The sequence below is a fragment of the Aquila chrysaetos genome, chromosome 21 (genome assembly GCF_900496995.4).
Source record: "Aquila chrysaetos chrysaetos chromosome 21, bAquChr1.4, whole genome shotgun sequence".
NCBI classification, from domain to species: Eukaryota; Metazoa; Chordata; class Aves; order Accipitriformes; family Accipitridae; genus Aquila; species Aquila chrysaetos.
In genome coordinates, this window is record NC_044024.1 from 3,704,872 (window position 1) to 3,720,983 (window position 16,112).

Consider the following 16,112-nt stretch of genomic DNA (forward strand, 5'->3'; position numbering starts at 1 on the left):
TCTGGAAATTGGATGAGTTGATGACTTCAGTGCCGATAACCTAAATCAAAACTAAAATTAACAATGTCAAGCTTCGTAGCTACATTTTCTGAGCCCAAGCAAGACACTGGTCTTTAGTGAGACAGAAATATATTACCCTTCAAAAGGATTAAATACGGCAAAAGTCTTTTTTGAGAATTTATGTTACAGCTCTGTAAAGGGAAGAGAAAAGATAAGATAAAGTAGGTACTATAGTTAGATAAATAGATGAGATCTTGAGAAATGTTTTCATTTTTCACAAGATTCTCACAATCTGTAAATTTTATATATACAATTCATTGCATTATAACCTAGAATATGAAACTCTCAAATTTATGAAATAGGAAGAAATACAAATGGAGAAAATAGGACTTTATTTAGAAATGCTTCTCTATTACTGTGAGTGTACCTACTGTAGAACCAGGCTACACAGCAGCGTGCCGGTGGGAACTGAGCTATTTTCAAGAGGAAAAAAAAATAAAATATATGAAAAGTAACAAGGTTGTAAAATACATAGATGACAAATAAAATGAAGTCATCAATGTGTAAAAAAATGTTAAGGCTTTAGATTTGCAATTTTCCTATTTAAATGCCCTCATTGATTTGTTACAAATACTGTTAACCCTGTGTTTGGAAAATGGTGAGGACATTATCACTTGTGTTCTCATTTGTAATAAAATAGATTAACTTGCTGTGAAATTTTAACTAGGCTGAGACACAACAGTAGCTACCTAATGAACCAGAGCACATTGCTGTTAAGTAGCTAAATAGATGCATACTGATTACAGGACTGAAAAATGGATCTGTTTACTTGCAAAAAAAGTCTGTTCATGGTGTTATTCATTATAGTAGGGGAAATTCAGCATTACATTTCCACACAAACATTTAGAAATAGACAATTTCTCAATCCATATGTAGCCTTACATGATGATGCTCTATCCTCATTTGTAGCACATATGATACAGAAGAAAATTCAGCTCCTTTGCTGCTTGTAGGGGAAAGTGTATCTTCCCTGTATATGTAGAATTTTGTAAACGCTAAGACGTTAGATGACATAATCACCTAAATCTCTTAGGAAGTGATTCACTGTGTGATTAAGAATGACATTATTATTTGACACTTTTATTTCTGCCTGAACATTTCAAACCAAGACCCTGAGTTTGAAGACAAATTACTTGAAGCAGAGATTATTTTATAGCAAGAGACAATGGGAAATGCAGTTACCAGAAGGAGCTAGAATACTTTGCTTTTCCAAATCATCAGCTTTTGAATTACTCGGATAACTCCCATTTAAGATGACATATATGGCTGTTTGTGTGATATCTAAGTGTTAATTCATAGTCATATTTGTTCATAGTTTTTTTTGCAGAACAGTTGGCATGTCCTCTCCTTGGCTATTCATTTTCATGGTTGCAATAGACAATGAAATTTGCTTAAACTATGTACTCTTCTGTAAAAGTAATCATTTCAAAATGATATCTTAATTGTAAATTGAGTACTCTTTGTGGTAAAAAGAGAAGAAATAGTGCCAAAGAGGACTGTTAAAACTGAAATCCATGCAAATAAAATTACAGTCAGAGTTGTAGCCTGTTAGCAGAAACCTATTTGGAACCCATTATTTACGCAAAAGTAAAAGATACATAGTATTTATAAGCTCAGGAGTGCATGTGTATGATTCATCATTTATTTAGGAGAATACTTCTTGGGGTAAGAATGTGACAACTTTTAAAAGTAAATTAATAAGCAACCCATCCACAGAGTAAGTCATGACTCTCTATTACTCTTCTGCTCATCTCAGCAACCTCTAAAACCACTCTGAAGATTGAGGAGAAGAAAACACAGGAGACTTTAAGATCAGTGATTTTGACTTTTTTCACCCAGAATTTGAAAATTTGTTTGTTTAAAGCCATTCAGTTTTCAAATTTTTAAGAACTTATGACTCAGCATAATAACATTCATATCTGTTAAAATTTAATAAACATTTTTAATTAGCATTCAAAAATACTGCAATTAAAAGTCTCCCTTTAAGATTTATTAGTTATTGTATGTTCATTAAATAACAGATAATTAGTGGAAACAGATCCATTGAGGACTAACAGCTATGTAATAGATACACATCTGTTACATGATTTTGAGGCTCAGTTGTTATTTAATGTACAATAACTATCCTATTAAAAACACACTCAAAGCTACGTTCTCAGCTGGTGTGATTGGAATAGGCAAATGCTACCCCTTGCTATTAGGTAGATCCAATCTCACATTCCCATTGCATCATTCTCAACTGTATCTGTAAATACGAAGATGAGTGTGGTTTAGAGAGATGGTTTTAATGGGTAACAGAATATTCTTAAAGTGTCACTTACTGCCAGTGCTATTAATGAATTCCCTCAATACGTATGAACAGAAGCTATTATGCTAGCTATTGATCATGGAAAAACTATTAGAATCTACCATCCTTTTCCTAAAGTTATATTACTCATTTAGGATACTGTATAGGAAAAACTGTATAAAAAGTTAAGATGCTATTGAGTTTATTTTCAAAAGCACGTGGTAAATTGACACCAAGTAGCCAGACTGCATACTCCTAATGAAAAATCTTTGCAAATAGGTTAGAAAGGCAGAAAAATTGCAAATTTCCTTTGAGACAACTTCTCCAGACTACACTGTAATTGTGATTTTTAATGAGGTGGGGGCAAGAGGATTGCCCTTTTTAAAAAACAGAAAGTAGTATTTCAGTTCTGAGTTTCTCCAGGGAACAGCTGATTGCCAGGGATGAGGGTAGCTCCAAAGATGCAGTTTCTGGAATTCTGTAAGTTCAAGCATCTCCTTGTTAGTGTCTCTCCATTGGATCTACACTTTAAAGGACTTGTAATAGAGGACTGAAAACATAGAAGGGATTTTAAGAATATCTAGAGTATCTCAGGCCATGATCCTTCCCTTTTAGAAGATTCTTATTTTTTGTTGGTCTTGGCAACAGGAATGAAGAGTACTGGAATTGTGAATTAATTCAGAAAAATTATACATGTGGAATCACTGGGTTGGAAGGGATCTCAAGTGGTCATATAATCTCTTGCCTTCCTCAAGACAGGATGAATTATTACTTATGCCACGCTTGTCTAGCCTGTTCTTAAAGATTTTTACTGATGAAAATTCCATGGCATCTTCAGGCAGTCTACAAGTATAGATACACAGAGCTGCGTAGTATCATTTTGCTAAATTTTTATAATTTCTTATCCTTTTTTTCTCCTTATGTAAAGTACTATGTATATTTAAATGATAGGTTAATATGAAAGTTTTGTGTGCAAATGTGCAAAGAATTTGCAAGCACATTCTTACATTTGTTAGCCACTGGTGCTTTTCATGCAAAAGTGAGGTTCTTACCAGTGCCACAGTTTGTCTGAGCACTACCCTGAGAAGATATTGATGTAATTTACTCAGGTACAGATTCTAGTGGGTTTACAGATTTGACTGCATTATAGTGACAGTTTAGTCCTAATCTGAATTGTTTATTTGAAATGCGACTCATATATGTCAATTTTACTATCTGTAGATTAAAAGGAGTTTGTGAAAACAACAGGAAAGAACATTCTTTATGTTCCTATGTGTGGAAAAGTTAGAAAATAAAAAGTTACCATATTCTTTATGTTCCTATGTGTGGAAAAGCTAGAAAATAAAAAGTTACCAAGAAAAAATAAAAAGGTGGCAAATGCTATGTCATGACACAAAGGATGAAAAGCTGTGCCCAGATACATTGCATGTAGAAGGCTATACTCTTTTTGGCTATTGAAGACAGTACTGCTTTTTCGATGTGAATTCTGTTCACTATTTATCTCAGAAGGACCATTTGTTATTGCTGTTTTAGCCAACTTCATTTTTTCATTGAACTGCAGTGAAGTTCATGAATCAAATTGCACAGACCTTGTTTTATTTCTGTTTCAAGGAAAGGATTCAAGACAGCCCTTCTCCAGCTCCGTCTCTAGAAGACAGTCAGCGGCCTGGGAGCCACGCTTCCTCCCATCAGAGCAGCAGCGTGTCCAGCTCGCCGTCCCAGTTGGACAACACACCAGACAGAATTGGTTAGTGCTCTGCAGCCTCACACCCCTTCGCAGTTACTGACCTCAAGAATTTTAGAAATTTGAGGCAAATATTTCTTTGCTGGGAAACTCAGGAAAGCACTCGCTAAAAAACCCCAGAAAATTAATCACTATAGTTTGTTGTATTAGGTTGATCACTATGCAGAGCCCAGCCCCTCAGATTCATTCTGTGCCAGTATCCACACATGCACAGGAGCTATCACCCCTTCTCTGGTACGACCAACTTCTCTTGCATGCTGGAGTAAGAAAGTGCCTCTGAAGGCACTTGGAATTGAAAAATAGCAAGATATCTTTTTCTTCACATGTGTGTCAGAAAAGTCACAGATTCTGTGATGGCTTTTCTGTTCCAAAAACTTCCTCATGCCCACACGTTCCTTCATCACCATGAGGCTGAGGACTTTCTGATTTTTTTTTTGGTCTCTCCACCACAGCTTTCTCAGCCTGTGCATTATCGATCTTGTGTTTAAAATGCTAATTCAGTCTAGAGGAAGTTTAGGTCCTATTCTTGGTGCTCCCAAGAGGGATCTAGGGCAAGTCAATTAACATCTCTTCACGTCAGTGTATGTCAACACTGTTGTCTTCACAGTGACTGGAGCCCATGCAGGCATTGCTGAGCTAGATTTAAACTACAAAAACAGTGCAGTCCATGTAAGTCAGCGTAGACTTCACTCCCATCAAACAAGTACTCAGCTGCTTGCTGGGATTTTGCCGTTTTGACTGGTCCATGCAGCAGCACCATGGCACTACATAGCACAGTTGGCTCTACACAAACTAGTCAATAGAACCTGAACTACTTTGCCTAAACATGTGCATACACAGGACAGAAACTAGAAAGTAGATTCCCCTCAGCTTTTTCATACGTAAAATAGGGCTAGGGATACACAGGACAAGAAATGCAATTTCCTATAGCCACAGTGAAAAAGGGACTTTTGTCCTCACTGTAGCTTTTGAAAGCTACTGTAACTTGTTTTAGTAATAGTAGTAGCACACACTGCAAGCCTCTGGGCTCCAGAAATGGTGCTGAAAGTTTTTTTAAAGAAAACTGGGTTTTATTTATGTTGAACCAAACATTTCTCTGTGTTGAAGTCTAATGCTTTCTGTTGTGAAGATATGTATATGTACTTTGCATCTACATGAATATATATATTTTTTTACTTTTGCAATTAAAAAAAAAAAAAAACAAACTCTCCCTGTAATGTGGCGATGAAATTTTTAACAGGTGTCCTCACTGGAGTAACTTTGTATTCTGTAATTGGTTAATTGCAGAGAAGGAGATGTTTTATCAAATAAGAACAAAGAAAATAGGCATCCTGAAATCATAAACTTAACACCTCTCACTGATCTTGCAGATGTTAAGTAAAGAATTTCTTTCAACACTACAGTGCATTGTTTTTTCGCTGTCATCTATCAATATGGGTTACTATCTGTCAATCTACATTTTTTATTAAGCTTGCTGCTTTATAGATAATTACTAATACTTAAATCCTTAAATGTATTTTTCCCCAGAATGATTTCTCTGAATTACTTTTCTAATTAGTTAATTTGAACATTTCATAAGAAATCACATTCATCTCAGTAGTAATTTGGGTTCTAGCTTGGTATCTTTGTTTAATCAACTTGGGCAAATTTGCTTTTGATGCATATTTTTCTTGGCTCTAAGTGCTGAACTGGAACAGTGAAATGGTTGATTATGGGCAACAAAAATGGTCAATTGCTTTAGAACTTTTATAGTATAAATAAATGTTAAAATACCAAAATATTGACAAAGAGGAAATATAATTTAATATTTTCCACTCTTCTGACATTTTTTTACTGACAGCATTACATAGCTGTGCACTCTGATTTTTTTTTTTTTTAGCTATGCTGACCAACAGCAGGGAAGGAGAACTCATTGATCAAGAAACTGGGACCAACCTAAAAAAAATACAAAAGGAGAAAGGTAAAATTATGGACTGTTTTCCATCTCAGGCGTTTAATTACACTTATGTGTTTTATTCCTTTTTCTGGTATTCTGCATATGCAATGGCATTATATTATAAATTTAAGAGAGCTAAGTGCCTAATTGCAATGAATAATGTATCCAGTGAATTTACATGGCGTTCTTCTTAGGAAGTGTAAACAATCAGATCTTTGCTTCTCTCTGTTTATATAGTATGGGGCTAATACTTTGCCGGTCTTTTGGCTCAATTATTTATGAAGTTCCTAGCAAATATTTGATTAGTCACATGGTACTGTTTCTTTGCCTCCAGGGGATGCGTGTGCAGACTACTCTAATGCTGGTACATAGGTGAGGGAAATAAGCCATTTTTTGTGGTTAATAAAATTACATTACCTCACAAGTAAAGAGGCAGCAAGGGAAGAAGTGACGTTTGGCCGGTAGCGATTGTCCTGTAGGCAGGGAAGTGCCTCTTCTGCTGGGTTCTCCCTGCAGTGATTGCTGGGTACTGCAGCAAGTGAATGCGTTGGTGTATACAGGTAAGCCTTGGGGAGGTGTTCTAGTGGCAGAGAGCGTGTGCCATCTGTGGCTGCACGTTGAGGAAGAAGCCACCATTTTGTTTCCTTGCAAATGTAACAAAAAAAATAAATCACACTAATAGGTGAGAGGTTTATTCTGGCGGTACGTACAGAAAGCGCCGTACAAAATGAGTGCCTGCGATAAAAGAAGATGGGATATAGTTAAAGAAATAAAAGAAAGCTGAAGGTAAGTGAATACTGGAAAAATACTGCAAAGCATATACTGAGGGAGGTATTAAGGTTTCAGAGTGAAAAAGATGTGAAGGAAAAGAAAGAGAAGGAAGCGACCAAAAGAGGGGACAACATAAGCTAAACGTGCTTATAAGTCTGCTGTAAATATGAACATTTTATCATAAATGAAAACACAAACTGATTTATATTTTGATTGAGGTGATTTTAATGTATTTTCTGAGAAAACTAAAAAGACAGGTATAGTCAATTTTGTGAGCTACTCAAAAGAGAATTTGGAGGCTCCGTGTGCCCTGTGGTTCCAGAGTAACATAAAATCATTTGAGCAGATTCATGATTTTGTATGATCAGCTCTATTCCTTAGACACCTGTGACTGATCCAGTCATGGGTAGGAAGAGCCTGAAACTTTCTCCTTATATTTTGGATTTTCATACTCGACAATCTCTCTCCTTGAAAGCAGAAGCAGCTGTTTTCTATTCACTGGTTTCTCTAGGCATTTAAGCACTTTCCTCATGAACCCCAAAAGAGCCCTTTTGTGCCATTCTGAGATAATTTTCTGTCTGGATCATCATGCTTAAATCCTTCCCTCTTGACTCCTGTTGGTATTTACGGACCAACACCAGAGGCTAAGGAGTTATCAACCATACCTTCATTCCTAAGATTAAAAAATTACGTTTCTGTAGTAATTACATAGGCAAGTATTTAAATCTGAAAGTGCAGTTGGTTTTAATTTTTTTGAACTGTGCATGGTGTCTTGCCACATGTTTAGTCATTTTTCAGCGAAACAATTCCATATCCTATGGGGTTCGAAGATGCAAATCATGTAGTTATTGGTAGTAGCAGTCCTGTCACTCAGGATGGATGAAGGAAGGTACAGTTTAAGAATCAGAAAAGACAATAATGAAATCCCCAAAAGCATGAAAATAATTTAAACCCCACCACCTGTGAACCCAGTTCCCAGGCTCCCGTGATCATTGAACGTTCCTTGTAACATGTACGAAATCACAAAGATTTGAGGCTAACATTTTGTGTACCATAGTTCACCTTAAGATTAAAGTTGTATAGGTTTATTCATTTCCTGGTCTACATTTTTGCATTGTATTATCTTCTTTAATTGATTACGTACTGGGAAATACGTCTTCGTACATGTGTTAACTTCTCCATGCACTTAGGGGATTTTTTTAGGATGAACTTAGTGTTCAGAGATTCACCTGCATCAGAAAAAAGTGCTTGAAAATCATGAGACATTTTAAATTATCATTTTAAAGATAGAATAATGTTTCTGGTTTTCTACTTGGTCTGCACAGGTCAAGTTTTTCTCTGAAAATGTGGGAATGAGAAATTACTTCTTTTTTCAGGTAGATGTAATTTTCAAGTAGTCCCACGGGTCCAGAACCAAAACCTTTTGATGACATTATAGGGGGACAAATGCTGAAATTTTAAAGGCACCAACATTGTATATCCAACAATTCCAAGCTGATTTTGCATTTGGCAGTGTGGCAGACCTATCTTACAGTTCCTATAGGAATCTCTGTTTAATAGGATACAAGTACCCAATAACTGATGGCCTGCACCACTAGGACAGAGTTGATACTCTGCTTCTAAAAATCCTCAGCCTGTGTGTGGTGGGCCTTTCTGTCACGCCATACAAGTCTTGTTGCTCCACAATGATTTGTCTCACTCCCGTATAGATTCTTTGTTCCTGATAGTATTATTATTCTCTTGTGTATAATTATTTTGGGCTCTGGTGCACCTCAAATATGTTGAATGTTTTTCATAGTCAGATGTGGACAGTTGCTGAAGAGCGTGATCTGTGCTGGGTTGCTCAGCAAAAAATACACGTGTGATTTGTATACAGAACGAGCTTTGTTTTTCAAAACCTGCCATTACTTTTACTAAGGCAAAATATATTTACCATGGAAAAGATTTTCAAAGTTATTAAGAAAGAATGTAGTTAAAATAAAAGTATCAACATTTATTAAGTATGACAAGTAAGCGGTTTATACAACCGTGGCAAACATATGTTTTCACATCTGCTTTGAGTAATATCATCATGATTTTAAAAATGATTTATAGCTCTGCAGGCCGTAAAATGCCAGCTTTGCTGTAAGTTGGAAGTTTTCAAACAACAAAGAAATTATTGAAGGCATATATTGAACACAGTTTTGTGTTATACACCTTGATATAACTTTACAAATCTGAGCACTCTGTAACAATTAAGATAGCAACAAATGAAAATTACGTAACTAAAATTTAGCAGTAGTACTACTTATGTGAAATCTTAGCATAAAAAACAATACAAGTTATTGTTATGATTATAGGCAAATACTGTGATATCCCTCAGGATACACAGTTTTTGTTTTCCATGTCCCATTTTAAGTGATCTCAGTACCAGACAAAAATGTACCACTTTGTTCTCATCAAAGTAATTTCAAGGTAATTAGAGCTGAAGAGAATAGGGCTTAACAGTTTTTCTTTAAAAGACAGTTAATATGAGGTTGTTCCAGTTATGTTGAGCTGTTTGCATATGTTGGTGGGGCAGAATTTGCAGAATTAGTGGCACACTCAGTGCAGAGGAGTTAGAGCCCAGTTACAGACCATACCTTTAAGCCTTTTGAAGGAGAAATGCCATTAAATCTGAATTACTCCACATCCTTTATCATCTTTTTAGGAAGTATGGTCAGGCTTAACATTAGAGGACAACACAGTCAAACATCTTTATAGGTCTGTAGTTGGGGGGGGCGGGGGGGGGGGGAGGTGGCGTATACAAAATACATTATTATATTTTTGTCAAATGTCTTTAACCATTATGGCGCACAAGCGTTTTGCCTGTGCATCCGTATCAGGGTGTGAGTGAAAACCATATGAAAAGTAATCTGTACTTTATTTTGAAATTGCTAGTGAAAGGAAACAGAGTTAGAAAATCCCCAACAGAACATAGCCCCAAATGTTTACAGAAACTTGAAACACATATTCTTCCTGATTGTGCTTACTTGCTATGTCTGGTTTTAAGCAGTTACATTTTACCTGAACAACTGCTCACAGAAATTAAATTTTAAATTAATCTGCTTCAGTATATATCCTGGAAAAAATCTCTATTGTATGGAAAGGATTGTGTTTGACACAGCCCTGTATAGGCTTTACAGAAACCTCCATATGAATTCTGGCATTAGGAAGGTTAAACGAGGCAGAAAAGAATTTGGCCATGCCTTCCAGTTGGATTTAAATGCTGGTACGATTATTCTGTTTGACTGCATGACAAGAAATATTTCAAACTCCTCCTATAGGATGGAGTAATAAAAGGCACTGGCCCAACTCTTGCCACAGTGAAATCAATGGGAATGTTTGTGATGTCTTCAGTGGGAGCAGAGTTTGGCCAAAGCCTGATATTTTGGAAGTTTGCTCCCCGGCTAATACTGCTGGTTATTATTCCAGATGGGAATGGTGCACGCTCACGGGCTGCACGAGTGCTGTTGTTCCTCCTCCTCCTCCTCCTCCTCCTCCTCCTGAGCCCTGGTGAGAGCCGGGCCCACGCCGGCCGTGTCCCTCTGCCCTGATTCCAGCGGCGTGCAGCAAGGACGGGTGGGCTCGGGGGGACCACGGCGGGCTTTGACCGGGCGTTCACATGGGTGTTTGGGGCGCTGGAGCAGCACTCCACCCCCAGCAAACCAGAGTAAAATTCTATAGGAGAACTTCATAAATGACCAGTATCTTCAGACTTAACCATTGTTCAAGCAGTCTGAGTAGAAATAAAGACCGTATTCGTTGAGAAGGTGATAGCGAGGAGCCTGGGGGGGCACAAGGAGTTGGGAGGGGACACAGCTGGGAAAGCTGACCCCGACTGACCAAAGGGATGTCCCATTCCGTATGACGTCATGCTCGGTATGTAAAGCTGGGGGAAGAAGGAAGGGGGTTTTTTGGAGTGATGGTGTTTGTTTTCCAAGTAACCATTACACGTGCTGGAGCCCTGGTTTCCTGGGGATGGCTGAACACCTGCCTGCCCATGGGAAGTGAGGAATGAATTCCTTGGTTTGCTTTGCTTGTGCATGCAGCTTTTCCTTTACCTGTTAAACTGTCTTTATCTCAGCCCATGAGTTTTTCTCGCTTTTACCCTTCTGATTCTCTCCCCCATCCCGCTGTGAGGGAGGTGAGTGAGCGGCTGCGTGGGGCTTAGTTGCCAGCTGGGGTTAAACCACGGCAGAGCTATGTCTCATGTTTCCAGTAGACGGTAGTCTCCAAAACTGTGCATCTGGCAGCTATCCCTTTTCATTTTATTAAAGAACACCTTTCCCTTTATTACTTCAAGGAAATGGGAATTTTGCATCATTTCTGTCAGCTGAGTGAAATATTTTCAGATGGCCAGAGACTACGGTAATGAAAGAATAACTATATTTATTTATTGTATTTCATTAGCAGAAAAGAGGTTTTATGCTGTTTAAATTAATCATTGCCAAAGGACTGGGTTACTCAGGATGTGAGGGGAGGAGAACGAGCAGGTGCATAACACCTGAAACAGCAACAGGCCCCGGTGGCGGGGGGGGGGTCCTCCAGAGAGAGGACTTTTCCAACAATTAATCTGAAAGCATCCAGATGGAGAGTGCAAGGAATAAGAAAGAGAACTAAGAGTATGAAGCCGTACCATGCAGCGTGTATACAAAGTGTACGATAGGTGCCAACACTTCAAATATTCACCATGCTGTTTCTTTGACGTATCAATACTTGCATGTTAAAGATGTAATGAGAAAAAAGCAATTTTCTTCACGAATGTGCTCATGAATCTCCTCTTGAGATACATGAAAAACTCCCCAAATTATAAGTAAAGTCATGTTCCTTTTGGTATCTAAGTGTGTATATTAGAGACCCAGGGGTTATTTCATAAGCAGTGGATGCAGTAATACATGGGTTTAAAGGTTGCAAGGGTGTCTTTTTCCAAAAACCTTAAGTGACATGCGCAGTACAAATGTTCACTGGAAAATTCAGAGATATTTTTACATTTTCTGTCCTTTGAGAATACTGAAAGATAACAAGCACAGTGCTCTATTCTGGGTAAAGGCTTTTTCCACAAGTTTTTTTTTGTTGTTAAATTTAACCTGCGAGTGAGCTGACAACTGTTAAAAGGGCGGCCTAAGAGTATATGTGATCTTTCATCAGTCAATCAATCCAAAAACAACCCCACCCCAAACCCATGCAACTAAGGCAAACTCTTACTAACACTTAGATTCACAATATATGTAAATAGAAAGTCATGGTAAATCTTTACTTTTTGAAGTATCTAGACTCATAATCATTATGATTGTGTGTTTAACCATTGCTCAAATGATTATAAATACAAGGGCAGTTATGCAAGAGGTATTAATGAAGTATTCCAAGGTCACATCTTTTACATTAAGTTTATATTAGATCTTTATTTGCAGAATAATTTTTAAGAATGCATTTTTTCTGAAGAGTAAAATACCTGCTTCATAATTATCTTGGCAGATGAACCAAGACAGTTTGCTACATTGATATATAATTAATTAATATGTTTTATTTATTAGATTTCAGTGACTTTAATGTATTGCTGCCTAAATACTACAAATTACGAGTCTATATAAACATGCTGAAATAATGAAATTTTCTTTACTAAAAACGCTTTGGACGAAATTTTTTTGTAAGGTATTCATGTACGTTCATGGAATAAAATGGGCAAATAAGAACAAGATAAGACAGAAATAAGGTAGCTACTCTCCAAAGTCAGGTTGTCTCTTCAGAGTTTACCATTTCCACTTTTCCTCCAATACTGTGAATTGAGTCTTAGGTAGGTCCATCTCATTGAGCTATATCAGATTTGAAAGGCATAAAAAGGGGAGAAAAATTGCTGATTGGCACCCAGTGACCTAAGAAAGCTTTTGGATTAAGTCCGGGAATCTTTTCCTTAGAGTTAGCACTTGTATTAAAACTGACCCTTTGAATTCTCTGATTCGTAATACCTCTGATGCAAAGTCATTAACCTGAAAACTGCAGTTGGTGACATTCTTAATGTCTATGAGTTATTTAATAAGTTTGCCTTCAGTCCTCATTACGAGCAGTAAGATCTGAAAAATATGCATCCTGAAAGGTTGCTGAATGGTTTTCTCATGTTACAGAAATCCTTGGGGTCGCTGGGAATGCGCTGACAGGGCTTCAGCTTCCCCCTGCCTGTGCTCCGAGCCAGCCACAAGCACCAAACCTGCTCCTGAGAAATTTTGTTTGTGCCCAAGTGTGTAACCATGCATACATGTAGGGAAGGAATAGGTTTTTCTCTGTTTGAACTCATCCAGTATGTCTTAGACTGTCACCGCTTGAAATTTTTGTTTGTACAGACGTAGATGTTACTGAAAAAAAGACATGTTGTTTCTAGCAAGGACAACAAAGACTACCATCAAACACTTCTCCACTAGGAAGCTACTTAGATGCCAGCAGTTGCTGCTTTCAGAACAGGTGTGTGTTACAAGAAAAGACAGTTTTGGCATATTTCATGCATTTGATTTAAACCAAAGTCAATGGATAAAAATTTAAATTAATAACAGAAATTATTAATTGGTGATTTTGAAAGTTTTGCAATATTTGTGTCTGAGGAAGACCTTCAGGAAATTCGTAGAAGCTGCACTTCATATAGTACAGGTTTCTTTTCTAGGGGTTACTAACAGTGAGCTACACTTCAGAGTTTGTCATGTTGCCCGTAGATGGATGTTACATATCACTGAAATACTGAGGGACACAGTCACATCCACGGCCCTGGCTCCAGAACCTTTGTTTTGGTCAAGAACAGAGAGGACCAGAAATGCTCTTGGTTGTGACAGCAATGTATGCTCCTGCTGTCAAAGAGCAAATCCAGCCTTTATGGCATCAGTTGACTTTGCTTTTTATAACGAGATTTCTGAAGAAGAGGACAACTCAAGAGAGCGCAGGTGCTTGCGGGGGGATGCTCTGCGCATCTGTGCTCCTGGGCCAGCGCCCTTAGGAAAGCATGAGTTATGGGGAAGCCTTGGAGCATACCTAGCACAGGCGGATGGTATTTTGTGTGGCATTTTTACATATTCAGGACTTTTTTCTAATTTGATCTTTTGAATATCTTAAGATCGCTCTGTGGCGTGTCTGCCTTCCGTGTAAAAGTCACAAAAGGTTTCTGGTGATGGGAAGGCTGAGGACAAAACCATACATTTATGTGCATCTCCAAAGTGTTTGTGTACATGCTGCATTAGAACAAATATTCCTGATAATAAAAAGTAACAAATCCTTAGTGGACATATAAAGTAGTGAACTAACTTTGGACTGGAAGTAGGAAAAGATAATCCTCTTGAAATAGATAGGTAGTCATGAAACCAGAATAAGTATGTTCTTCATTATATTTCAGGCATTGCATTGAATTACATCGATGAAGTTACATGATATCTTGTTAGCAGAGCTGGTACGACCCATATACTGAACTTAGAACCACTGGGGCTGCACAACATAAGGAGGTCCAGACCACAGCCAGCTCAGGCTGTAATTTCAAGGAAATCAGATTTCATGTTCGATTGTTGGGGCAGAGGGCACCAGTACAACACTTCTTACTGTGTTAGGTATTTGTTTATTATAGCCATATTTTTTTCTGGGGATGGACAGTTCTATTAGTATCTTTTTCATATTATCAGCTGTACTTTGGAAATTAAGCATTGCACCTGAAAGAGTGGGAGGCCACAATAGTGAGCAATCAATATAATTTCAACTATTTTAAAACAAGCACTTTATTTTGAAGAAAAATGGCCCATTTTGAATTCTTCTCATGAAACTCCCTGTAGTTTTGACCAAGTTCAGTATTAATGTTGTGACGTTCTTTAATGTTTCGTATTAATACAGTAGCAGTAGATACATGGGCGAGACCGTAAGAATCAGCAAGTGAATGAAATGCATATTATGTGTGTTACGCAAAACCTTACTGTCCTCGCACAGAAAACCACACATACATAGAAATATGTCTGGAAACCTTTTTGTTGTTGTTGTTCTAGTCTGTTTTCAGGTTTTTTATCATATTCATGTTATTATTCTATATATTCTCCATAAATGAATTTAGTGGGGAAAAAAATGTGCAGAATAATCAAGGAGTTGTCATGGTTCTAAGATGTCTCCCTGCTTTTCCTCTCAACTTACCTCAATCATAGGAGCAATTTATTTGCCCAAAGGGTAAACAAACCTTAAATGCCTGATTGTGAGATTATCATTATACAGTCATTATACAACCCAGTAAGTTGTGAAATAACAGAATGAGAATAACAAGGAGGACAATCATTCTTACAGTGATGGTAACATTTTATGAGTACCTATCCCAGCAAGCTGACCAGTGCTGGGAAGTGCCCACAAGAGAGGCTGGTGCCTGCTACCAGATGGGAGGCGAGTGCTTACATTTGCTGAAGATTTCCAGCTGTGAATATTCTTCTTGTAGCAGGTACTTAGGATTGATAAAAAGATGGAAGGAGAGACACCTGTGCCTTGCTGTATTTGGGATACCCCAGTCGTTGGGGTACTCTGTGGGAAGTAAACTTCCTTCTCAAAACTCCTCAATTTGTAGCAGCAGATTGAATCTCCCCTCCTAAGTGAAGCCTCTTTCAGGCTGCTGTGTCTCCGCATTGCATCTAGCACACTATCTCCAGTTAAAGCTGTTCCACTTCATCTGAGTGATTAAATATTCATAAGAGCAGGCTCCTTAACTAGGTCCCTTGGCCTGCTGCATTATCAGCTATACTGTTGAGCTGCTTTGTGTCTTTTCTCCCCTTCCCAAACTCCTTTACTAAATAATCCCAAACCAATCGTCTGATGCTTTGAAAACAGGACTCTTACCTGTCAATGCCACAGCATTTGGGGCTTATGAGACCATCGGCCAGGGAGTACTGTCATCCCTGGGCTCATGGTCTATCTCAGATCCTTCAAATAGGACCCAAGGTAAGCTTCACAGCCAAAAACACATGTAGCCAGGGGGACCTTGGGCATAAATTTAGAGGGCTAAAGGCAGCTGTGAGATTGGCTGTTGGCTTTTTTAGTTATCTCGTCAACACATCTCTGCCCAGCATTAGGACACCAAGTGCCTTTGTAGCTTTATCTTGAAGGATCAGACTTCTGAGAGTTTTTGAGGCATCACTCCTATTTCCATAATTGTGGTTCACCTGAATACCTGGGACAATCAGCCCCTAAGTAATTGAAAGTAGAAGTTGGACTCCTAAGTAATTTGGAAATGTTGTTCATTTGTGATGTATTTGTAATGCTTAATCATGTTCCTGAGAACTGTTAAAAATATATAG

At 37.9% G+C, this 16,112-nt stretch overlaps 1 protein-coding gene across 4 annotated transcripts in view; it reads left to right on the top strand.

Moving 5' to 3' along the window:
* Positions 1-16,112, top strand: part of DACH2 (dachshund family transcription factor 2) — a 314,332-nt gene that overhangs the window by 252,406 nt on the left and 45,814 nt on the right. For all 4 annotated transcript variants that reach the window (XM_029996617.2, XM_029996618.2, XM_029996619.2 and 1 more), the window contains exons 6-7: positions 3,959-4,094; positions 5,971-6,051. In XM_029996617.2, coding sequence (XP_029852477.1) covers positions 3,959-4,094; positions 5,971-6,051 — 217 coding nt within the window. The remainder of the gene's footprint in view (positions 1-3,958; positions 4,095-5,970; positions 6,052-16,112) is intronic.